This window comes from Coregonus lavaretus, assembly GCF_964263955.1.
Source record: "Coregonus lavaretus genome assembly, chromosome: 10".
NCBI classification, from domain to species: Eukaryota; Metazoa; Chordata; class Actinopteri; order Salmoniformes; family Salmonidae; genus Coregonus; species Coregonus lavaretus.
In genome coordinates, this window is record NC_139997.1 from 12,772,093 (window position 1) to 12,796,525 (window position 24,433).

The following is a 24,433-nucleotide window of genomic DNA, read 5'->3' on the forward strand; positions in this document are numbered from 1 at the left end:
CAAGCAAGTCTTTTCTTATTATTGGTGTCCTTTAGTAGTGGTTTCTTTGCATCAATTCGACCATGAAGGCCTGATTCACGCAGTCTCCTCTGAACAGCTGATGTTGAGATGTGTCTGTTACTTGAACTCTGTGAAGCATTTATTTGGGTTACAATTTCTGAGGCTGGTAACTCTAATGAACTTATCCTCTGCAGCAGAGGTAACTCTGGGTCATCCTTTCCTGTGGCGGTCCTCATTAGAGCCAGTTTCATCATAGCGCTTTATGGTTTTTGCGACTGCACTTGAAGGTACTTTCAAAGTTCTTGAAATGTTCCGCATTGACTGACCTTCATGTCTTAAAGTAATGATGGACTGTCGTTTCTCTTTGCTTATTTGAGGTGGTCTTACCATAATATGGACTTGGTCTTTTACCAAATAGGGCTTTCTTCTGTATACCTCCCGAGTGTACACCTTCTTCTGTATAACCTCCCGAGTGGCGCAGTGGTCTAAGGCACTGCATCGCAGTGCTAGCTGTGCCACTAGAGATCCTGGTTCGAATCCAGGCTCTGTCGTAGCCGGCCGCGACCGGGAGACCCATGGGGCGGCGCACAATTGGCCCAGCGTCGTCCAGGGTAGGGGAGGGAATGGCCGGCAGGGATGTAGCTCAGTTGGTAGAGCATGGCGTTTGCAACGCCAGGGTTGTGGGTTCGATTCCCACGGGGGGCCAGTATGAAAAATTAATTATGTATGCACTCACTAACTGTAAGTCGCTCTGGATAAGAGCGTCTGCTAAATGACTAAAATGTAAATGTTTCCACCCCTACCTTGTCACAACACAACTGATTGGCTCAAACGCATTAAGAAGGAAAGAAATTCCACAAATTAACTTTTAACAAGGCACACCTGTTAATTGAAATGCATTCCAGGTGACTACCTCATGAACCTGGTTGAGAGCATGCCAAGAGTGTGCAAAGCTGTCATCAAGGCAAAGGGTGGCTATTTTGAAGAATCTAAAATATATTTTGTTTAACACTATTTTGGTTACTACATGATTCCGTATGTGTTATTTCATAGTTTTGATGTCTTCATTATTATTCTACAATGTAGAAAAGTGTAAAAAAAAAATAAAAAATTGAATGAGTAGGTCTGTCCAAACTTTTGACTGGTACTGTATACATACATACACCCTGACCCGTGTGCTTTGAAGTGTCAGATGGTGAAGGTTGATATGTAATGTCTATAACACATACGGTCTGTACATATGGCAGAGTTCTGAACAGCCGGTTATGGCTTACACACCAGACAATGCCTTATGGGGAGATGTAGTGTGGTGTGGGGGAGGCTGGCTAGGCTTTATAGACTAATGTCTGATTGTTATTTGAGCGATGTGGCCCAGCCTGTTGGTGTTGAACACGTGCAGTAGAATGTACAGAATAGAGAATAGAATGCAAATAGAATAGGTTTGTTTACTGACGCTATTGTAACACTCACTGCAGTGCACTTGAAACCCACAGGCTCAACCAGATATAGGCACTGATTAATGCTGGCTATCTCATCTGCAATCCTCTGGCCAATCAATGTTCCGGAGTTCTCATGAACGATCGCATGCACTCGCTCACTCACACTCTCTCTCTCTCTCTCTCTACTGGGCTTGATGTTGTTTATCAGTATAAAAGTGAGAGCAAATGCCTCACATGATCAATTTTGATTGGAGCTGCAGTAGGGCTAGGCAGTAAACCAAGACAAAATGGCACTACACAAAGGGCATCACACACATTCTAGCAGATAAGTCTAGATCTGTACAACCTACATGAATATGAAGCATTTTAGAGATATCAGAGTTAGCCTGACATACTTAATCAATAGGTGGAGATGTAGGCCTATTTAGGCTTTTCTTAGAGAGGATATGTATTATGTGCAGATTGGTAAATATTTCATAAGATTGTAAAATATGTTATAGTATTGTAGTGGTTCTGTAGTAGTGCTAGTTGGAGAGGGAGGTTGACAGAGATGGTGGAGAGAGAGAGAGAGAGGTTGATTTTAAAGGGAGGGCTTACAGTAAAAGCGAGGGTGAAAACTAGAGGTATAGTGAGGGGTTGGAAGAGAGGTAGCCATGGTAGAGGTGAAATGTTTCCTCTGGTATCGTTTCTCATGTCCCGTGTGTAAATCCGGTCTAGTTTTCCTGTTGTTCTAAGTCCTGGAGTTCTGCCTAGGTATTTTCCAGCTCCGTGTCAGACTCTGCATGGAATGCGACTGAAATTCCCAAACTACATAATTTACCCCTGGATTCAGGAGGAAAAATACAGACATGAGCAAAAGCAAACACTATCTCTCACACACACACACACACACACACACACACACATTATTGTTGCATTGTCGAGAAGGAACCTGCTAGAAGCATTTAGTTGGACGATGTATAGAATGCGTATCCCGTACATACGACTAATACAACTTGAAACACAAACGGTCATATTCTGTTCAATGGTAGATTCACGTTTGTCTCTGCAGTAAGCAGGTGTGTGTGTTTTACCTGTGTGGTTTTACCTTGGTTAGTCTAATATTTGGTTAATCTCATAGACCTGCAGGTTTGTTTCTCCTCTCTTTATCTCTCTCTCTGTCTCTGTCTCTCTCGATTATTAACCTTCATCAGAGGTGAAAGGGAGAGTATGAGGGGAGGGGAAATCAGATGTACCCCAACTTGACTTTTATCTTTCTTCTTATCAGCTGTACAGACCTCGTCTATCTCACAAACACACACACACACACACACACACACACACACACACACACCGTCACCCAGTGGCCTCCCTTAAAGGAGATGTGTCTGTAGAGGATTATTTGTCCCCACAGAGCTCTGATCAAGTCAAAGCCTGCCGCTCCCAATGCATCATGGGATTACTGGGCCTCATGAAATGGTCTGCAATGAATGCTCAACGCAACACCCAACAAAACTCTGGCAGCATGGAACTATTAGGCTATGGAACCAGTCCCCTGAGCCAACAACTACCTGCCTACAACATTCCAAACACACCATGCTTGACACGTCTAGAACATTCTAACACCCAAAACACACTGCTTTGCTATTTTCCTAAATTCTCTTCTCTTCAGTGGGTCAGATAAAAGCAGAGGAGAGGACTAGCTAGCCCAATGATCTTTAGAAGAAGGAAAATACCTTGTATACAGATGAGAGCGTCTATGAGCAGTACGTACCTTTTTTAATGAGATGTCAGACAGGTACACACACACACACATTTCCCCTCTTCTCCTCTCCTATCCCATCTCTGAATAGAAACAGTGTTGGCATGTTTAGGTGCCAGAGCTCTACCTCACTGTGTGTATCTGTGGGACACTGGTTGTGCCTCACACACGTCAGGGTGTCAGCCGTATGCCCGGTGTGTTTAGCCAGCATCCTGGGGAGGGGACAGGGGATGGCCAAACAGGATGGGAGGTACTAGGTAGGCGCCCAGGGTAATACCCTGTGTTTGGACCTTGGCTGTGGTGTTGGCTGTGTATGACTCTGTTCCTGCTCTCTATTTATAGAACACTTCTACTGAACCTGTAGAGGGACATGATGGAGTGTGTGTGTGTGTGTGTGCTCACTGACCTCCTGAACCCCCAGTCACCTATTATCAATCATTTCCTGCTTTAATGCATCACTTCCTTCAGGGATGGGTTACATTCCCCCTCTCCCCTATCCCATTCTCGCCCTCTCTCCTGTTTTCTCTCTCTCTCTCTGCGTCTGACTAATGACGGACAAATTAGAGATTAGGGGCTTTAGTGGGCCCCTCTGGTTACCATAGCAGCCAGACTACTAACACACACACCCTCTGGGTCCTACACAGGCTCACACATGCCCTACCTGGCTTTCCTGTGTGTTTTGTGTGAAAGCGTACAGTATGTTTGTGTGTGTGTGTGTGTCACGGCCAAATCCAACTGAACGAATGAAGCAGAGAAAACCAGACCAGCCTGAAGGGAAACTGGTTCAGGGTAGGAGGGAGGGAGGGAGGGAGGGAGAGGGACGTATCAGTAGGTGTGTGCTGAGTAAAGCAGAGAGGAGAGGAAGTGCTGAGCTGGTCTGCTGATGTCACAGAACAGACAAGCAGGGCTGTAGCCCTGACATACACACACAGTTGAAGCGGTTATTCTTAGTCACACTCAAACGCCGTAAAGAGTTTCCATGCCTGCTGTCTGTTATGTCATCTGACTGACTGGCAGTTATTGTTCCACTGAACATTACTGTACATAAACTCTCTCAGTTATCAGTAACGTCCACATACACCCCCCCCCCCCCCCCCACACACACACACTAAGACTCTTACGACATCACACACACCAGCAGTCAGAATGTCTGAGTCACAGAAGGACAAGACAAAGCGACAGAGGAAGTGTTAGGTGATTTGTCAACACGTTTAGCTTATCACTTCTCTCTGTCGTGTACCATAGCGTAAGGTCCCTCTGTGTGTGTGTGTGTGTGTGTGTGTGTCTGTGTGTATTCCTCTCTTTTTAAACATTAGGACAGAACCAGAGGTTATGGACGGTAACACACACACACACACACACACACACGCCCCTCTGCAGCTGGCCTTTATAACAGCTGACCAAACTTGGCTCACTGGAAGTCTGCTGTGGGAGCCCCATCATGTTCCACAGCTCAACACTGGAGGGGTTTAGCAAACACATCTCTGTAATAGAACCCAGAGCTGCATCCTTTTCCCATCTTTCACTCTCTGTAGGTCTCTCTCTGTAGGTCTCTCTCTGTAGGTCTCTCTCTGTAGGTCTCTCTGTCGGTGTCTCTCTGTCGGCCTCTCTCTGTAGGTCTCTCTGTAGGTCTCTCTGTCGGTCTCTCTCTGTAGGTCTCTCTGTCGGTCTCTCTCTGTAGGTCTCTCTGTCGGTCTCTCTCTGTAGGTCTCTCTGTCGGTCTCTCTCTGTAGGTCTCTCTCTGTAGGTCTCTCTGTAGGTCTCTCTCTGTAGGTCTCTCTCTGTAGGTCTCTCTCTGTAGGTCTCTCTCTGTAGGTCTCTCTGTCGGTCTCTCTCTGTCGGCCTCTCTCTGTAGGTCTCTCTGTCGGTCTCTCTCTGTCGGTCTCTCTCTGTAGGTCTCTCTGTCGGTCTCTCTCTGTCGGTCTCTCTGTAGGTCTCTCTGTCGGCCTCTCTCTGTAGGTCTCTCTGTAGGTCTCTCTGTCGGTCTCTGTCGGTCTCTCTCTGTAGGTCTCTCTCTGTAGGTCTCTCTCTGTCGGTCTCTCTCTGTAGGTCTCTGTAGGTCTCTCTGTCGGCCTCTCTCTGTAGGTCTCTCTGTCGGCCTCTTTCTGTAGGTCTCTCTATCGGTCTCTCTCTGTAGGTCTCGCTGTCGGTCTCTCGTCACTCTTTTATAATATTTCTCTTTCTCCCCCCTATTTATTTTCTCCTCCCATCTCTCTTTCTATTTCCCTCTATCTGCCTTTCTCTCACACCTTTATGTAATTCCTTACTTTTCAGTAATGAATGGTGTCTATCCTTGTTGAGTAAATGTTTCCCAGCCTCATTGAAACCTCCTGCCTGTGTAGTACTGTTTGGTCACTCTGTTGTTCTGAGGTGCCATTCATCTGTTATAGTTTGAAACTGTGTAGCTAGTTTAGTTTCTTTAACATGGTCCCTTTGCCAACACCAGCAGAATGGATCTTTTGTGGGGAGTTGTTTATCCAAGTGGTGGGAACGAGAGACATTTGGGAAAGAGAACCATTTGTTGTGTGTGTGGTGGCTTGCCTGTTGATAGTCCTCAGAGGCTAAACAAATGATTTGGGACAGTGTAGGTCGGGGAACGGTACTGAATTAAAAAGAGAACAAATGTAATGCCAGACATTTGTATTTCCCCTCCTCCACCTGATACACTGACAGTTTCATTTTTCAGCAGGTCTTTGTTTCCAGGAGTTTAACTGGTAATCAGTGCAGTCAGTGTGTGTATATGTGTGACAGATCTGGGTTACACAGTGTTGTGCTGTTCTTAGGAGAGGGAATGTGTTAGTTAGCTGAAGCTGTGGATCGTAATCATCTCTTCATCTCTCCCCCTTCCCCTCTCTGTCCTTTTCAGTTTTCCTTGATTTTTGTTATAGAAGTACAACTCATTTCTTCTTAATTGCTACTTAACTGCTATTAATTATCAATAGAAAAATAAAATAAACTATAACCCCTCTGAGGTAACTATAGGGTACTATGCTTGTCTGTGTGTTGTCTGTGCGTCCCCTCTCTCACTTAAAAGCAGCCAGATTCTCTCTTTCTGTACTGTCTGTAAAATCCATCTGCCTCTCCCTCCCTCTCCGCCTGTCCCTCTCTCCCTCCCTCCCTCTCTCTATTTCTCTCTCTCTCCCTCCCTAAAGAGTCTTTAAACGCCATCCCTCTCTCTCTGTATTCAAGTCTTAATTCAGTGAGCATAGGAAAGGGATGATTGCTGTTTGCAATGCAGTGACTGCTCTGAATACTTAAACAGAAAGAAAAGATGGAGAAAATAGAGGAGAAGAATATCAAAAACAGCCAAAACAAGAAACAAAATAGGTAGAAGTACTCCAATGCATAGTACGTTTTTGTGGATGGGTGGGTCAGTGTGCATGTTGAGTATGTCTCACTGTAGGAGGCCATAAACAGAGAAAAAGATAGCGGGCTATACCAGCCAACTTAATGTGTGACAGCGCACAAACACTGTCCCTATTGTGGCCAGTGAAATGGACACCATAAAAACACAGCAACGATAGTGTCCAGTCTGAGCTGCCAGACTCTTTACACCTCCTCCACTGTTGTTAAGGACCTTTCTCTCTTTCTCTCCTTTTTCCAAGGTCTCTATCTCCTTTTCGGAGGTAGTTTTAAACCATTGCTGTGTGGGTTTGAGTCTCGCTTGTTGTATAGGGTGCCTCTCCTCCTTTTTCCTCAGGTCTTTTCAGGTTTTTTCTGAGGTTGTTTTCAGACAGAGCTGCAGGGTGTCCGGTTGGTTGGAAAGAATCTCTTCTTCTCTGAGGTATACAGTCTGCTACTGGCTTTAGTAGTGTAAAGGAAAACCTATACAATGACTACCTCACACTCCCCAAGGACATTGAAATTCAAGAAAATATTATCCTTATAGTTATTGAATAGGCCTATGAATTGTAGTCAGTAACCCCTTTACATTTACATAATATAGCAGACGCTCTTATCCAGAGCGATTTACAGTAGTTAGTGCCTACATTTCTGTACTGGTCCCCGTGGGAATTGAACCCACAACCTTGGTGATTCAAGTGCCATGCTCTACCAACTGAGCCACATGGGAACCCCTAACACTGTGGAAATTGGCCTATATGGATAAGGCCATATCGAAATGTTTCTAACAGACAAACTATAATAATAATAATAATAATTGGTCATTTAGCAGACGCTCTTATCCAGAGCGACTTACAGGAGCAATTAGGGTTAAGTGCCTTGCTCAAGGGCACATCGACAGATTTTTCACCTAGTCGGCTCGGGGATTAGAACCAGCGACCTTTCGGTTACTGGCACAACGCTCTTAACCACTAAGCTACCTGCCGCCCAAAGCATATGCATGACCATGGTAGCAATTGAAAGAGAACACTTTGGAGATTATGGGGAAATGATCAGACCAAAGGTGAGGACACAACAGTTCACCTGACACAAGACTGAATCCAAACATTACACTGTTGATTTGATGTGCATTTTACATTTACTGTACTTTTCACAGCATTTATTGATAATGACATCTGAAAATACTCTGGATACGTTCAGTAACATGATATTGACATTTTGGAGTAGGTGCAAGATAAGGGAAAAAACTATTAGAAGGGATTGAGTGCGAGATCTAACTGGTGTCTCCAAGTGGCCACACACTTCTTCAAAAAGTGCACAGTTCCTATGTAATGTCAATGGTCCTCTGTAGCTCAATTGGTAGAGCATGGCGCTTGTAACGCCAGGGTAGTGGGATAGATCCCCGGGACCACCCATACGTAAAAATGTATGCACACATGACTGTAAGTCGCTTTGGATAAAAGCGTCTACTAAATGGCATATTATTATTATTATTATTAATGCACTTTTATGACTCAAGGAAAGAGCCTTCAACTATAAGGTGATTAGCTTTGCCGTTGTGGAACTGAAACAAATACACTTGTAGTTTTTTGTTTGGAGCACAGCCCTGCATCCGCACCATCACACAATTACTGTTGTTGTTTACGCAATCCCAAAAAGTTCCATAATAAATCGCAATCTGGGTGAGATGGGCAAAAATGTGAAAGCTTATTCTGTTGCCAACGTGGCTAGCTAAGTTATCAAATACAATCTTACAGTGTAAGGCTTTCAAAAGGCATCCGAGTGGCGCAGCGGTCTAAGGCACTGCATCTCAGTGCTTGAGGCGTCACTACAGACCCCCTGGTTCGATTCCAGGCTGTATCACAACCGGCCGTGATTGGGAGTTCCATTTAGCTCAGCGTCGTCCGGGTTTGGCCGGTGTAGGCCGTCATTGTAAATAAAAATGTGTTCTTAACTGACTTGCCTAGTTAAATAAAGGTAAAATAAAATAAAAAAAAGGCACTTCAGACAAAGGGATTGTAATTTTGGTGTGCATAGAATGGAGTCATGAGTGCATTCAAGTGCGTGTTCCGCTGCGAATTTTCTTCACAATACGACAAACAGGCTCATTCTGTTCAGGACAACCCAGGGTATAACACAAGTCATCCTTGTAACTTTGGATCAAACATGGTGTTTGTGAACATTGATACTGTAAGTGACAGGAGTTTTCAAATATGGAAATGTGAAGTGCACATTTAGACTCATGGGTGTGTGGTTTGCTTGTATGACATGAAAGCGGTATTTATTATAATCCTCAACATCTCATCTTTTAGAACACATCGACTTCTCTTGATTTACAGCATTGTCCTCACTCCGACAACAACAAATTGCAAAAGTAGCCCAATATGCGGGAGAGTTGGGGGTTGGGGGTATCTTATTGTTGCGCACGGTGCTCAAGTTCAGAGAGACTGTCAGTCAAAACCAATACAGCGCTTTAAAGCGGAGAACCTGAGCTCTGACGTAACGTATAGCATGTTACTGTACAGCCACAGCATTAGGCACTTATCAATGACAAAATATGCTATTTTCAATGTGTATATGGGATGACGGAGACTGATTGGAAAGGTTTAACTCGTCAGTTTTACTGCACCACTCGTAGCGACAGCAGAAGTGCTGTCAGGTATAACCTTCTGCTAATTGGTGCGTGTTTGTGTGTGTATTGGTACAGTGAGGAGACATTCTACACGAGGAAACGTCTTCAGAGGGACACAAATTGGCCTACTTTACTCAAATGTACCCAATTCAGAGCTTTGTGAAGCATTCCCCGCCTCCACACACACACACACACACACACACACACACACACACACACACACACACACACACACACACACACACACACACACAGGCACACGCCCCTCCGTCTTGCACACTGTTCCCCCCTCGTGCGCTCTCGCACACAACCTCCCCTGTCCTCCCCACACCTCTTGTTGTTGTCTACAGAGCATGCTTTATTCCTATTGGCTGTGTGGCAGAGGTAAGGAATGGGAGGGTAGCCAGCCATTGTCTAATAAATACACAGTTAAAAGTGGGTCTTTGTCACAGTGCTGTGAGAACCAGAATGACCCCTCTAGCCAGCCGTCTCGACGGGCAACCAACTGGACAGCCTCTGGCATGACAGGGTCCTTACAGACCGCCCCATAGGGTGCCACTGCTCTCTCACAGGCCATGATGGGCTGACCCATATTATGCCCCACTAAAATCCCTTCTCAGTTTTCCATTTACTGGACCTATAGTTAACCATCCGTTGACTCCATTGTATGTGGAGTTATAACAATGATGATTCCTCAAATTTAAATGATTCAGCAGATATTTGAGATCAGTGAGATGCAAGACTTCGCTCTGACACTGTCACACACAGCATCTGCGCATGTGCATGGGTTCACTTCATACTCTTCCAGGGTGGTAGTCACGGGACCAAAACAGAGAAGTTGAGCATCACGCTTCATTGCTCTTAGTTGTTGCGGAAATTGACCTACTACATTTACATTTTAGTCATTTAGCAGACGCTCTTATCCAGAGCAACTTATAGTTAGTGAATGCATACATGTGTTTTCTTTTGTTTATTTTTATTTTTTTCATACTGGCCCCCCGTGGGAAACGAACCCACATCCCTGCCGGTCAAACCCTCCCCTACCTTGGACGATGCTGGACCAATTGTGCGCCGCCCATGGGTCTCCCGGTCGCGGCCGGCTGCGACAGAGCCTGGACTCGAACCAGGTTCTCTAGTGGCACAGCTAGCACTGCGATGCAGTGCCTTAGACCACTGCGCCACTCGGGAGTCTATGATGTTTACTTTCTGCATCTACAGTTGAAGTCGGAAGTTTACATACACTTAGGTTGGAGTCATTAAAACTAGTTTTTCAACCACTCCACAAATTTCTTGTTGACAAACTATAGTTTTGGCAGGTCGGTTAGGACATCTACTTTGTGCATGACACAAGTCATTTTTCCAACAATTGTTTACAGACAGATTATTTCACTTATAATTCACTGTATCACAATTCCAGTGGGTCAGAAGTTTACATACACTAAGTTGACTGTGCCTTTAAACAGCTTGGAAAATTCCAGAAAATGATGTCATGGCTTTAGAAGCTTCTGATAGGCTAATTGACATCATTTGAGTCAATTGGAGGTGTACCTGTGGATGTATTTCAAGGCCTACCTTCAAACTCAGTGCCTCTTTGCTTGACATCATGGGAAAATCAAAAGAATGATTTCTTTTGATTTTCCCATGATGTCAAGCAAAGAGGCACTGAGTTTGAAGGTAGGCCAAGACCTCAGAAAAAAATGTGTAGACCTCCACAAGTCTGGTTCATCCTTGGGAGCAATTTCCAAACACCTGAAGGTACCTCGTTCATCTGTACAAACAATAGTACGCAAGTATAAACACCATGGGACCACGCAGCCGTCATACCGCTCAGGAAGGAGACGCGTTCTGTCTCCTAGAGATGAACGTACTTTGATGCAAAAAGTGCAAATCAATCACAGTACAACAGCAAAGGACCTTGTGAAGATGCTGGAGGAGAGGTACAAAAGTATCTATATCCACAGTAAAACGAGTCCTATGTCGACATAACCTGAAAGGCCGCTCAGCAAGGAAGAAGCTACTGCTCCAAAACTGCCATAAAAAAACCAGACTACGGTTTGCAACTGCACATGGGGACAAAGATCGTACTTTTTGGAGAAATGTCCTCTGGTCTGATGAAACAAAAATAGAACTCTTTGGCCATTGTTATGTTTGGAGGAAAAAGGGACAGCTTGCAAGCCGAAGAACACCATCCCAACCGTGAAGAACGGGGGTGGCAGCATCATGCTGTGGGGGTGCTTTGCTGCAGGAGGGGCTGGTGCTCTTCACAAAAAAGATGGCATCATGAGGAAGGAAAATTATGTGGATATATTGAAGCAACATCTCAAGACATCAGTCAGGAAGTTAAAGCTTTGTCGCAAATGGGTCTTCCAAATGGACAACGACCCCAAAAATACTTCCAAAGTTGTGGCAAAATGGCTTAAGGACAACAAAGTCAAGGTATTGGGGTGGCCATCACAAAGCCCTGACCTCAATCCTATAGAAAATTTGTGGGCAGAACTGAAAAAGCGTGTGCGAGCAAGGAGGCCTACAAACCTGACTCAGTTACACCAGCTCTGTCAGGAGGAATGGGCCAAACTTCGCCCAACTTATTGTGGGAAGCTTGTGGAAGGCTACTCAAAATGTTTGACCCAAGTTAAACAATTTAAAGGCAATGCTTCCAAATACTAATTGAGTGTATGTAAACTTCTGACCCACTGGGAATGTGATGAAATAAATAAAAGCTGAAATAAATAATTCTCTCTACTACTATTCTGACATTTCACATTCTTAAAATAAAGTGGTGATCCTAACTGACCTAAGACAGGGAATTTTTACTTGGATTAAATGTCAGGAATTGTGAAAAACTGAGTTTAAATGTATTTGGCTAAGGTGTATGTAAACTTCCGACTTAAACTGTACATACATACTAGCGCTGCATTAACCCTTAACTGCCTACCACGGCAACAAAAATGAATCCTTAACAACCATGTTAAAAGTTAGACTCGGCGATATGACGTAGATGCAGAACGTAAACAGCATAGTGGGTCATATATAGTCTGTAGTGGTAGTTGAGGGTTAAGTCTGGTTGCCGTGCATCGCTAGGCAGTATTATGGTCTGTATTGGTAGTTAAGGGCTATCTGGTTGCTTTGGGAAGTAATTAAGGGTTAAGTCTGGTTGCCGTGCATCGCTAGGCAGTATTATGGTCTGTATTGGTAGTTAAGGGTTGTCTGGTTGCTTTGGTAAGTAATTAAGGGTTAAGTCTGGTTGCCGTGCAGCGCTAGGCAGTATTATGCAAGCTACAGAGCAGAAGAGGGGAAGTGAGTTACAGAATGCTGAGCTCAGGGCTCTGGCACGCCGCCAAGCCTCTCTCCACACACACACTCAGCTGAGGGCTTTCCAAGCTTCCCACCAGCCCAGCGGTCTCCTCCCCTGTTTAGGAATTCTCTCTGCCTCTCCCTTCTTCTCTTTCTCCCTCCCTCTGTCTTTCCCTTCCTCTCCCCCTTCTCTGACGTCAGTAGTTCAGCTGTGGGCCATGCATGACTCGGGTTGGGCCATATAGTATAGGGGAGTGCTCTCAGTGTTAGTGTGTGTGCGAACTAGTACATTGGCAAGCAACTGCCAACTGGGGATGTACTTATGCAAGCGTGTGTGTGTGTGTGTGTGTGTGTGTGTGTGTGTGTGTGTGAAGTGATCCCCTGTATCGTTGTGTCGGCTGACTATACCTTCCTCTCTCTCTCTCTCTCTCTCTCTCGTCTATACCTCTCTCTCTCGCTCTATACCTCCCTCTCTCTCTCTCTCTCTCTCTCGTCTATACCTCTCTCTCGTCTATACCTCTCTCTCTCGTCTATACCTCTCCCTCTCTCTCGTCTATACCTCTCTCCTCTCTCTCTCTCCTCTCGCTCTATACCTCTCTCTTCTCTCTCTCCTCTCTCTTCTCGCTCTATACCTCTCTCCCTCTCTCTCTCCTCTCGTCTATACAGTGCCTTGCAAAAGTATTCATCCCCCTTGGCGTTTTTTCCTATTTTGTTGCATTACAACCTGTAATTTAAATAGATTTTTATTTGGATTTAATGTAATGGACATACACAAAATAGTCAAAATTGGTGAATTGAAATGAAAAAAATAACTTGTTTCAAAAAATGCGAAAACATAAATAACAGAAAAGTGGTGCGTGCATATGTATTCACCCCTTTGCTATGAAGCCCCTAAATATGATCTGGTGCAACCAATTACCTTCAGAAGTCACACAATTAGTTAAATAAAGTCCACCTGTGTGCAATCTAAGTGTCACATGATCTGTCACATGATCTCAGTGTATATATATACACCTGTTCTGAAAGGCCCCAGAGTCTGCAACACCACTAAGCAATGGGCACCACCAAGCAAGCGGCACTGTGAAGACCAAGGAGCTCTCCAAACAGGTCAGGGACAAAGTTGTGGAGAAGTACAGATCAGGGATGGGTTATAAAAAAATATCTGAAACTTTGAACATCCCACGGAGCACCATTAAATCCATTATTAAAAAATGGAAAGAATATGGCACCACAACAAACCTGCCAATAGAGGGTCGCCCACCAAAACTCACGTACCAGGCAAGGAGGGCATTAATCAGAGAGGCAACAAAGAGACCAAAGATAACCCTGAAGGAGCTGCAAAGCTCCACAGCGGAGATTGTCCATGGGACCACTTTTAAGCTGTTCACTCCACAGAGCTGGGCTTTATGGAAGAGTGGCCAGAAAAAAGCCATAGCTTAAACACGTTTGGTGTTCGCCAAAAGCCATGTGGTAGACTCCCCAAACATATGGATGAAGGTACTCTGGTCAGATGAGACTAAAATTGAGCTTTTTGGCCATCAAGGAAAACGCTATGTCTGGCGCAAGCCCAACACTTCATCACCCCAAGAACACCATCCCCACAGGGACTGGGAAACTGGTCAGAATTGAAGGAATGATGGATGGCGCTAAATACAGGGAAATTCTTGAAGGAAACCTGTTTCAGTCTTCCAGGAATTTGAGACTGGGAAGGAGGTTCACCTTCCAGCAGGACAATGAACCTAAGCATACTGCTAAAGCAACACTTGAGTGGTTTAAGGGGAAACATTTAAATGTCTTGGAATGGCCTAGTCAAAGCCCAGACCTCAATCCAATTGAGAATCTGTGGTATGACTTAAAGATTGATGTACACCAGCGGAACCCATCCAACTTGAAGGAGCTGGAGCAGTTTTGCCTTGAAGAATGGGCAAAAATCCCAGTGGCTAGATGTGCCAAGCTTATAGAGACATACCCCAAGAGACTTGCAGCTGTAATTGCTGCAAAAGGTGGCTCTACAAAGTATTAACTTTGGGGGAGTGAATAGTTATGCACGCTCAATTTATTTTATTTTTTTGTCTCATTTCTTGTTTGTGTCACAATAAAACATATTTTGCATCTTCAACGTGGTAGGCATGTTGTGTAAATCAAATGATACAAACCCCCCAAAAAAACATTTTAATTCCAGGTTGTATGGCAACAAAATAGGAAAAATGCCAAGTGGAGTGAATACTTTCGCAAGCCACTGCTCTCTCACTCTGTCTTTGTCACTCACCCTCTCTCTCTGCTCTTGCTCTCGCTCTCTTTCTCTCTCTCTCTTGTCTTTGTCACTCACCCTCTCTCTCTGCTCTTTCTCTCGCTCTCTTTCTCTCTCTCTCTGCTCTCGCGCTCTCTGCTCTCTCTCTCTCTCCCCCCCATCTTCTGTTAGTCAGGTCTGAGTGTGAGTTTCCTGTATTCTGATTGAGCAAAAACCTGCCGAGAGAAGCGAAACCTGTGTATTCATTTTCTGTGTGTTTTCTTTGAACACACGTGTGTGTTTGTGTGCTGTCTCCCAAACCTCCCTTGTGACAGTTATTTAATTCTTATAATATCTCACTAAATCTATCTCAGACCAATAGGCCTGTTTGTTTCCCTCAGGCTGTAGTTGAAGTATCTGGCTAACCATATTGACATTGCTCCAGGCTCAAGTCCCCTACTTAAGCACTGATTTTAGGATCAGCTTAGCCAGATCCAGGCCTTACTTCAACCCTTAAGAGATTTAGGGCAAAGTTGACCTTAGACCCACACTCTAGGACCATCTGAGGCTTTCAGACTAAGCTATGGACGTCCGGTCTTATACACTGTATGTCAAATTAGTGGATTCGGCTTTCAGCCACACCCTATACTGACAGGTGTATAAAATCGAGCACACAGCCATGCAATCTCCATAGACAAACATTGGCAGTAGAATGGTCTTACTGAAGAGCTCAGTGACTTTCAACGTGGCACTGTCATAGGATGCCACCTTTCCAACAAGTCAGTTCATCATATTTCTGCCCTGCTAGAGCTGCCCCGGTCAACTGTAAGTGCTGTTATTGTGAAGTGAAATCGTCTAGGAGCAACAACGGCTCAGCCGCGAAGTGGTAGGCCACACAAGCTCACAGAACGACACCGCTGAAGTGTGTAGCTCGTCTGTCCTCGGTTGCAACACTCACTACCGAGTTCCAAACTGTCTCTGGAAGCAACGTCAGCACAATAACTGTTTCGTCGGGAGCTTCATGAAATGGGTTTCCATGGGCGAGCAGCCGCACACAAGTCTAAGATCACCATGTGCAATGCCAAGTGTCGGCTGGAATGATGTAAAGCTCGCCGCCATTGGACTCTGGAGCAGTGGAAACGCGTTCTCTGGAATGATGAATCATGCTTCACCATCTGGCAGTCTGATGGATAAATCTGTGTTTGGCGGATGCCAGGAGAACGCTACCTACCCGAATGCATAGTGCCAACTGTAAAGTTTAGTGGAGGAGCAATACTGCTCTGGGGTTGTTTTTCATGGTTTGGGCTAGGCCCCTTTAGTTCCAGTGAAGGGAAATCTTAATGCTACAGCATACAATTACATTCTTGACGATTCTGTGCTTCGAACTTTGTGGCCCAACTTTGGGGAAGGCCCTTTCCTGTTTCAGCATGACAATACCCCCGTGCACAAAGCGAGGTCCATACAGAAATGGTTTGTCGAGGTCGGTGTGGAAGAACTTGACTGGCCTGCACAGAGCCTTGACCTCAACCCCATCGAACACCTTTGGGATGAATTGGACCGCCGATTGCGAGCCAGGCCTAATCCCTGCAGCAATGTTCCAACATCTAGTGGAAAGCCTTCCCAGAAGAGTGGAGGCTGTTATAGCAGCTAAGGGGGGACCAACTCCATATGAATGCACATGATTTTGGAATGAGATGTTCGACGAGCAGGTGTCCACATACTTTTGGTAATGTAGTGTAGATACATCATTTCACCCCAGCAATATCAGGCTCACCGAGGATTCTCAGTAGACAGTCAGGAAAAGTAGCAATGTGATACATTAGCATTTCATAGCGGGGAGAACATGATCCGGACCCTCTAGTACTGGGTAGCAGACCCTCTCCTCCTGGTGTGTGTGTGTGTGTGTGTGTGTGTGTGTGTGTGTGTGTGTGTGTGTGTGTGTACACTTTGAGAAAGCCCAAAATAAAATGGATGACTTCCCCTTTCTCCTGTTCACCTCAAGTGAAAAGACTGTTAAATAGTTAGTCGGGTAGCTAGTTGGGGGACCGAGTGGCGCAGCAGTCTAACGCACTGCATTGCAGTGCTAGAGGCATCACTACAGACCCAGGTTCGATCCCGGGCTGTATCACAGAGTCCCATAGGGTGGCGCACAATTGGTCCAGCGTCGTCCGGGTTAGGGGAGGGTTTGGCCGGGCTAGGCCGTCATTGTAAATAAGAATTTGTTCTTAACTGACTTGCCTACTTAATTTTAAGGTAGTTAAATATTTATATAATTTTTAATTATCTGCATTGACCCCCCTTTGCACAAACTCTTTGGACTCACCACATACGCTGCTACTACTGTTTTATTATCTATCCTGTTGCCTAGTCACTTTACCCCTACCTATATGTACTGTGGCAGATCAGGGTGTTGGGTCAAGACGTTTACACAGATCAGACACGGACAGAGTATGATTAGCTCGGTTTCAAAGGTGTTTATTAACAAAATAATCAAAAGAAAAGGATATGTCTCCCCCATGAGACCTTCTCCAGGATACCGTCTCCAACTACACGGAAGTTACCTTACTTCCCACAGTCCTCTCCCATGTGCTGCCCTTCTGGCAACTTTATGGGCCTTGCACAGCTGGTGAGCAATCTGCCCTTAATTACTCACCAGCTCCCAATCAGCCCCAATTAGTCCTGTCTGGAGAGACCCCCTTCCTTCAGATGGCTGAACGCTGCTTCTGTCTCGTCCGTCCATTTCACTGTTTTCGGGAGGCGGGCCCTGGTTAGATCAGTGAGGGGGGAAGCTATAGCCGCAAAGTTGGGGATAAACCGGCTATAGTATCCTGCCAGTCCCAGGAAGGACTTGACCTGTGTCTTGGTGCGTGGAACGGGCCAGTCACGTACCGCGTGAACCTTCCTCTCCTGGGGCTTGACGTTCCCCCGTCCAATCAAATACCCCAGGTACTCCACCTCCTCGAACCCTAGCTTGCATTTCTTGGGGTTTGCGGTCAACCCGGCTTGTCTGAGCGCGTCCAGCAAGCCCCGGAAATCATTACAGAAGCGGAGGCTACCGTCCGGTTTGGGCACCAACACGATGGGGCTGCACCATGCACTGTGGGACTCTTCAATGACCTCCATCCTCAGCATAGCCTCCACTTCTTGTTTCACGTCCTTCCGTCGGGCCTCCAGAATACGATACGGCCTCTTTCTTACCGTTTCCACAGGCCGGGTACGAATGTGGTGTTCAATGAGGGTTGTGCGGCCCAGCTTCTTGGAGAACACCGCCGTGTTCCGATTGACAAGTTCCCAGAGCTCTTGCTTCTGGGCCGGTGTCGAGGACCTCACTGCTCGGTACCACCATTGGTACCATAACACGGCCAAGGCTGTCCTCTCGTGCCACTTCTTCAACAGGTTCACGTGGTAAATCTGTTGAGGTTTCCGTCTCCCTGGTTGCCATACGCGGTAGTTAACAGGTCCCAGTTTCTCGACCACCTCATATGGTCCGTGCCATGTGGCCAGGAACTTACTTTCAGCCGTGGGGATCATCACCAACACCCTGTCTCCCACCTGGAACTCTCGGAGCTGGGCTCCCCGATTGTAGAGCTGGGCTTGGGCGCGTTGGGCCTTCTCCATATGTTTCCTCACGACTGGCCATATGGTTGTCATTCGGTCCCGCATCGTCTCCACATGCTCTACCACACTGCGTAAGGGGGTCGGTTGGGCTTCCCACACCTCCTCGGCGAGGTCCAGTAGGCCACGTGGCCTCCTCCCGAAGGAGTTCAAACGGGGAAAACCCAGTGGAGGATTGGGGTACTTCTCGGATTGAGAACATTAGGTGGGGTAGCAGCTGGTCCCAGTTCTTCCCGTCCTGCTCGATGACCTTCGGCAGCATCTGTTTGAGCGTTTTGTTAAAGCGCTCGACGAGCTCATCTGTCTGCGGGTGAAAAACGGAGGTCCGGATCTGCATGATCAGGTGCGCCCCCAACAGGTGTGTGTGGGCCAGCTGAAGAATGGTTCCTACGTACCGTCGGGGCAGCAACAATACCTCTCGAAGTTCCCCCTGTTGGCGCGACACCTGATACAAAAGGTTATTCTTAATTTGGAAATGGGGGTATCGCCAGTCACTCACCCCCGGAAGTAGCTGTCCATCCACCGCTATCACTTGGGCTGCGGCAGCTTTCAAAGTTGGATCCTCCCACTGGGCTGTCCCAAATTGTCCCCTCAGTTGGCCCCCAACGGGGTCTCGACTGGCCCCTCGAAATCGAGAAGGGGGAGGCTGGGCTCCTACTCCAGTGGTTCCCCAGGGGGTTCGGGTTCCGGCTCTCTTCTTTGGCCGGTTCGTATCTTTTTTTTCCACTCGTGCCCCCATAGGGCCGCGAACAGCGGACAATCCCGTCCCACTAGGATAGGTACCGGCAGCTCTGGTACTGCACCCACCATCATCTGGCAGCTCCCTTGTGGTGTCACGATGTTGGTCCATGCGGCGGGATACCGCTTTGTGTCACCGTGAACACAGGAAATGGACATCTCCCTACCCTGTTCGGTCCCCTGGTTCAGCAGGCTCGTGGTTACGAGCGTAACCATGCTTCCGGAGTCTAATAGGGCTTCCGTGTCGTGTCCGTCAACCTTCACCGGGACCATGGGTGCCGTTGATTCACGGTGCGCCCAACAGGAGGTGACAGTTCACGGCGTGACCCACCTGGCCTCCGGTGCTAGCTGATGGCATCGACTCCTCTCGAGCAGGGCACTTCCAGGCAATGTGCCCCCGGGCGCCACACTAAAAACACCTCCGTTGGTCTCCATCTACCTGGGGTCGTCGGTGGCGGTTCGGCCCTTCCCCAGCCGTCTCTCCACGGGTTTGCGGTCCCTTGGCCCTGCCGACTGTCGGTTCAGGGTACACCGCGTGGGGTTGTCCTTCCGTCCCCTCGCACAGGTCGCCGACTCATCCCGGCTCCCCCTCAGTAGGGCCTGAGTGTTCTGATGCATCTCCACTGCTTCCAGGAGGCCCTCCAAGGTCTGGGGCGCACATAGACTCGCTGCCCTCTTCATGTCGTGGGGTAGCGCCCGTACGAAGCGATCCAAGACGACTTTGTTGAGGAGGGAGAGGGTGGATTCGTCGGTTAGGCGCCATGCCCTGGTGACGCGCAGAAGGTTGCTCATCTGGGCTCGGGGGGATGCGTCGGGCATGAACCTCCAGTCGTGGAACCGTTGAGCCCGATGGGCCAGGCTGTACCCGTAGCGGCTGAGTATCTCCCGTTTGAGTCCGTCGTAGTTAGCCACCTGTTCGTTGTTCAGGTCCCAATATGCCTTTTGGGCATTCCCAGAGAGGAACGGGGCCAGCAGACTTGCCCACTTCGGCCTTGGCCATCCTTCCCGTAGCACTGTCCGTTCAAAGGTATGTTTCAATGTAATCGTCTTCCGTTAGCTTGATTAAAAACTGGTTGGGATGGGATTTAGGAGACGCTCCTCCTTGCGGCTTCCTGACTTCCTCCACGAGGCGGACATTTTGTAGTCGCTGTGCCTCCAGCGTTCGTTCCTGAACCGCCTGTTGTGCTTGTTGGGCCGGACGAACTGAGCTATCAACTCGTCCATGCTGATGCTGTGTAAACGTCAAGCCTGTTCTGACCACGTTATCAAGATGCCCGTATTCTTCACCACTTGTGGCAGATCAGGGTGTTGGGTCAAGACGTTTACACAGATCAGACATGGACAGAGTATGATTAGCTCGGTTTCAAGGGTGTTTATTAAGGGTGTTTATTAACAAAATAATCAAAAGAAAAGGATGGGTCTCCCCCATGAGACCCTCTCCAGGATACCGTCTCCAACTACACTGAAGTTACCTTACTTCCCCCAGTCCTCTCCCATGTGCTGCCCTTCTGGCAGCTTTATGGGCCTTGCACAGCTGGTGAGCAATCCGCCCTTAATTACTCACCAGCTCCCAATCAGCCCCAATTAGTCCTGTCTGGAGAGCCTGTTGAGACCTGGCACGTCCAGCAGATGGAGCCACAGCCTCGTGATGTATACTCCATCTGTTACCAGGCCTCGACGAGTCTCCCCCTGGTGGCTGACCTGCTGTACGCCACACTGAGTATCTACCTCAGTAACCTCGTACCCCACACATCGACTCGGCACTGGTACCCCCTGTATATAGCCAAGTTATCGTTATTCATTGTGTATTCATTCCTCGTGTTATTATCTTTCTATTATTTTTCTTTTTTTTCTCTGTTGGTTACGAAGCATATGACAAATATAATGAGATTTGAATACAGTGGAGGGAACACCGCTGTAGTAGTAACGAGCCTGTACACTATGTGAATTGGTTATTTTACTGTTTTCTTATGTTGGGGCTATGATTTTCTTCTCTTGTGCAGAGCTGTGATGTCAACAGAAGGAAACCTGAATTGAGACTTTGAGCAGGATGTTTTTGAGATAAGATGTATTCAGTAAATGTAGCCTACTTGCTTATCAGTTTGCACAATATCGTCCCTTTTAAATCCTCTCTAGCATGGCCATTTGGAGCTAACTGGTCTGATCCCAGGCCCAACCAGACAGGATTTATGGTGGTCATTTTGAGGGCCTCAGTGATGTCCGTATCCCATAAGTCCTGGCTGTCGGTGTGGTTTTCAGAGGCCTGCTACGTTATCGGCAGGAAAGGGCTTCCTCCCAGATATTTTCCAAATGTTGTGGAAAGGAAATTAAAATGAAATGAGCATGTTTCAGTCTTTCGTCTCTCTGGCTCTCTCCTCCCTGACTGGAAGTGCATGTGTGTGTGTGTGTGCAGGGCTGTGTGGGGGCTGAGGGTTGTGTGTGTGCAGGGCTGTGTGGGGGCCGTGCGTGCGTGACGGCTGAGCTCTATTGCATTAGGAGGTCATCACTCGTCACACTGCGGGACTCTAGAGATCAGCTGTTTGATCTTTTCCCCAGAGAGAGAGAGAAAGAAGAGAGAGATCTTCCCCTCTCATCGCTTCAGGGACTCCTCTTCCTCTTCCTCTTCCTCCCCCTCTTAACATTACAGTCTGACTCGTAGCTAGGTGGTACTATGGGTCTTCTGCACGTATAGGCTGCTGAGCCACACACTCACAGGTTAATGACAACAACATGAATGCCATTGTAGTGTTCAAACATTCCGAACACAACTTTCTGTTAAGCACTTCTGTGTAAAACTATTAGGCTACATGAATACAATTTGATTGATTACTTGATTGATTGATCGTCTAATGGTTCTCCTCTTTTCTTTTGCAGGATTCCACCTCAGCGGAACGGTAACAGAACCGGCCACGCCGTCGGAACCCGAGCTCGTCTGCAGCGTGAGTGTCAGCTTCGACCGCTGCAAGATCACAGCGGTCACGTGCGGCTGTGGTAACAAGGACATCTTCTACTGCGCCCACGTGGTAGCGCTGGCCCTGTACCGCGTACGGAAGCCCGAGCAGGTCAAACTGCACCTGCCCATCTCAGAGACACTGTTCCAGATGAATAGAGACCAGTTGCAGAAGTTTGTCCAGTACCTGATAACAGTACACCACACGGAGGTGCTGCCCACTGCTCAGAAACTAGCTGACGAGATTCTGTCTACAAACTCTGAGATCAACCAGGTCCATGGTGAGTGGGGGTGTGTAGAGAGTAAGAAATGGAGAGATGAAGAAAAAGTATGTGTGTGTTTGTGAGTTTGTGTGTGTGCCTGGAATAGATTTATTTCTGGCTGGCTCCAGTGAAGCCCTACCGGATATGATTGCAAACGTGACTTTCATTGAAATTTAGCTGCAGCAATGTGGCGCTTTCAGAGCAGGGCAGAGAAGAGAAAAAGAAAGATGTAATTGGAACAGAAAAATCACCCACATTAACGCATTTCTTTAGTAAAAAGACAGGTGCTGCTGATAACACTGCAATCGTCGTCGAGGCCATGTACACTATGTGGACACCTGCTCGTCGAACATCTCATTCCAAGATCATGGGCATTAATATGGAGTTGGTCCCCCCTTTTTGCTGCTATAACAGCCTCCACTCTTCTGGGAAGGCTTTCCACTTGATGTTGGAACATTGCTGCAGGGACTTGCTTCCGTTCAGCCACGAGCATTAGTGAGGTCGGGCACTGATGTTGGGTGATTAGGCCTGGCTCGCAGTCGGCGTTCCAATTCATCCCAAAGGTGTTCGATGAGGTTGAGGTCAGGGCTCTGTGCAGGCCAGTCAAGTTCTTCCACACCGATCTCGACAAACCATTTCTGTATGGACCTCGCTTTGTGCACGGGGGCATTGTCATGCTGAAACAGGAAAGGGCCTTCCCCAAACTGTTGTCACAAAGTTGGAAGCACAGAATCATCTAGAATGTCATTGTATGCTGTAGCGTTAAGATTTCCCTTCACTGGAACTAAGGGGCCTAGCCCGAACCATGAAAAACAGCCCCAGACCATTAATCCTCCTCCACCAAATTTTACAGTTGGCACTATGCATTGGGGCAGGTAGCGTTCTCCTGGCATCCGCCAAACCCAGATTCGTCCATCGGACTGCCAGACGGTGAAGCGTGATTCATCACTCCAGAGAACGCATTTCCACTGCTCCAGAGTCCAATGGCGGCGAGCTTTATACCACTCCAGCCTATGCTTGCCATTGCGCATGGTGATCGTAGGCTTGTGTGTGGCTGCTCAGCCATGTAAACCCATTTCATGAAGCTCCCGACTAACAGTTCTTGTGCTGACGTTGCTTCCAAAAGCAGTTTGGAATTTGGTAGTGAGTGTTGCCACCAAGGACAGACAATTTTTACACGCTCCGCGATTCAGCACTCGGTGCTCCCGTTCTGTGAGCTTGTGTGGCCTACCACTTCGCAGCTGAGCCCATGATGCTTCTAGACCACTAATTTGAAGGGGTCCACATACTTTTGTATATATAGTCCCATGTAGCTCAGTTGGTAGAGCATGGCGCTTGCAACGGCAGGGTTGTGGGTTTGATTTCCACTGGGGACCAGTATGAAAAAAGTATGAAAATGTATGCACTCAGTACTGTAAGTCGCTCTGGATAAGAGCGTATGCTAAATGACTAAAATTTAAAAAATTTAAATATATAGTGTATGTTTAGGCCATGTATCTAACGCTGTCTGGCCAAAAAGAGTATGGCATGTCATACCCTTTTTGGCCAGACAGCATCAGATACATGGCCTACATATAGTAAGACACGGCCGCTGTTTCGTTAGCTCGGATGCTTTCTCTGGTGAGATGGTGTCAGCCACTTGCAAATTTATGGAAAGTTGGCGGCTGCACAGTGCACTGTTCAGATGCTGGAATTAATTTGGATGCACGTGCGAAGGTAAACTACTTTTTGAAGTGAATTGTTTGACACATTAAAAGAGGAGGGGTGGGGGTGGGGGGCTCAGACTGGCCTCTGCCAGGGGCCTCCAAATCACCACCCTGTCCGTATGAGCAACAGTGATGTGGTAAAGTGTGTGTGTGATGATATTTTACTTAAGCTGGTGACAAATGAGGGCTATTTTCATCTTGTTTGGTTTTTGTTTGTGTCTGAGAGAGCCCAATGCTTTCGCTGAATGATTTTCCATTTCTCAACCTAAATAATGAGCTGTGTGTGTGTGTGTAACTAACCTCTCTCTGTCTCTGTGTGTGTAGGAGCCCCGGACCCCACGGCAGGGGCCAGTGTAGATGATGAGAACTGCTGGCACCTGGATGAGGAGCAGGTCCAGGAGCAGGTGAAACTCTTCCTCTCACAGGGAGGATACCACGGCTCTGGGAAACAACTCAACCTGCTGTTGAACAAGGTAACACACA

The 24,433-nt window shown here is 47.1% G+C and overlaps 1 protein-coding gene across 1 annotated transcript in view; it reads left to right on the forward strand.

Moving 5' to 3' along the window:
* Positions 1 to 24,433, forward strand: part of LOC311136070 (zinc finger SWIM domain-containing protein 6-like) — a 59,652-nt gene that overhangs the window by 9,866 nt on the left and 25,353 nt on the right. Inside the window, exons 2-3 of the mRNA XM_084170138.1 lie at positions 21,906 to 22,262; positions 24,275 to 24,423. Coding sequence (XP_084026264.1) covers positions 21,906 to 22,262; positions 24,275 to 24,423 — 506 coding nt within the window. The remainder of the gene's footprint in view (positions 1 to 21,905; positions 22,263 to 24,274; positions 24,424 to 24,433) is intronic.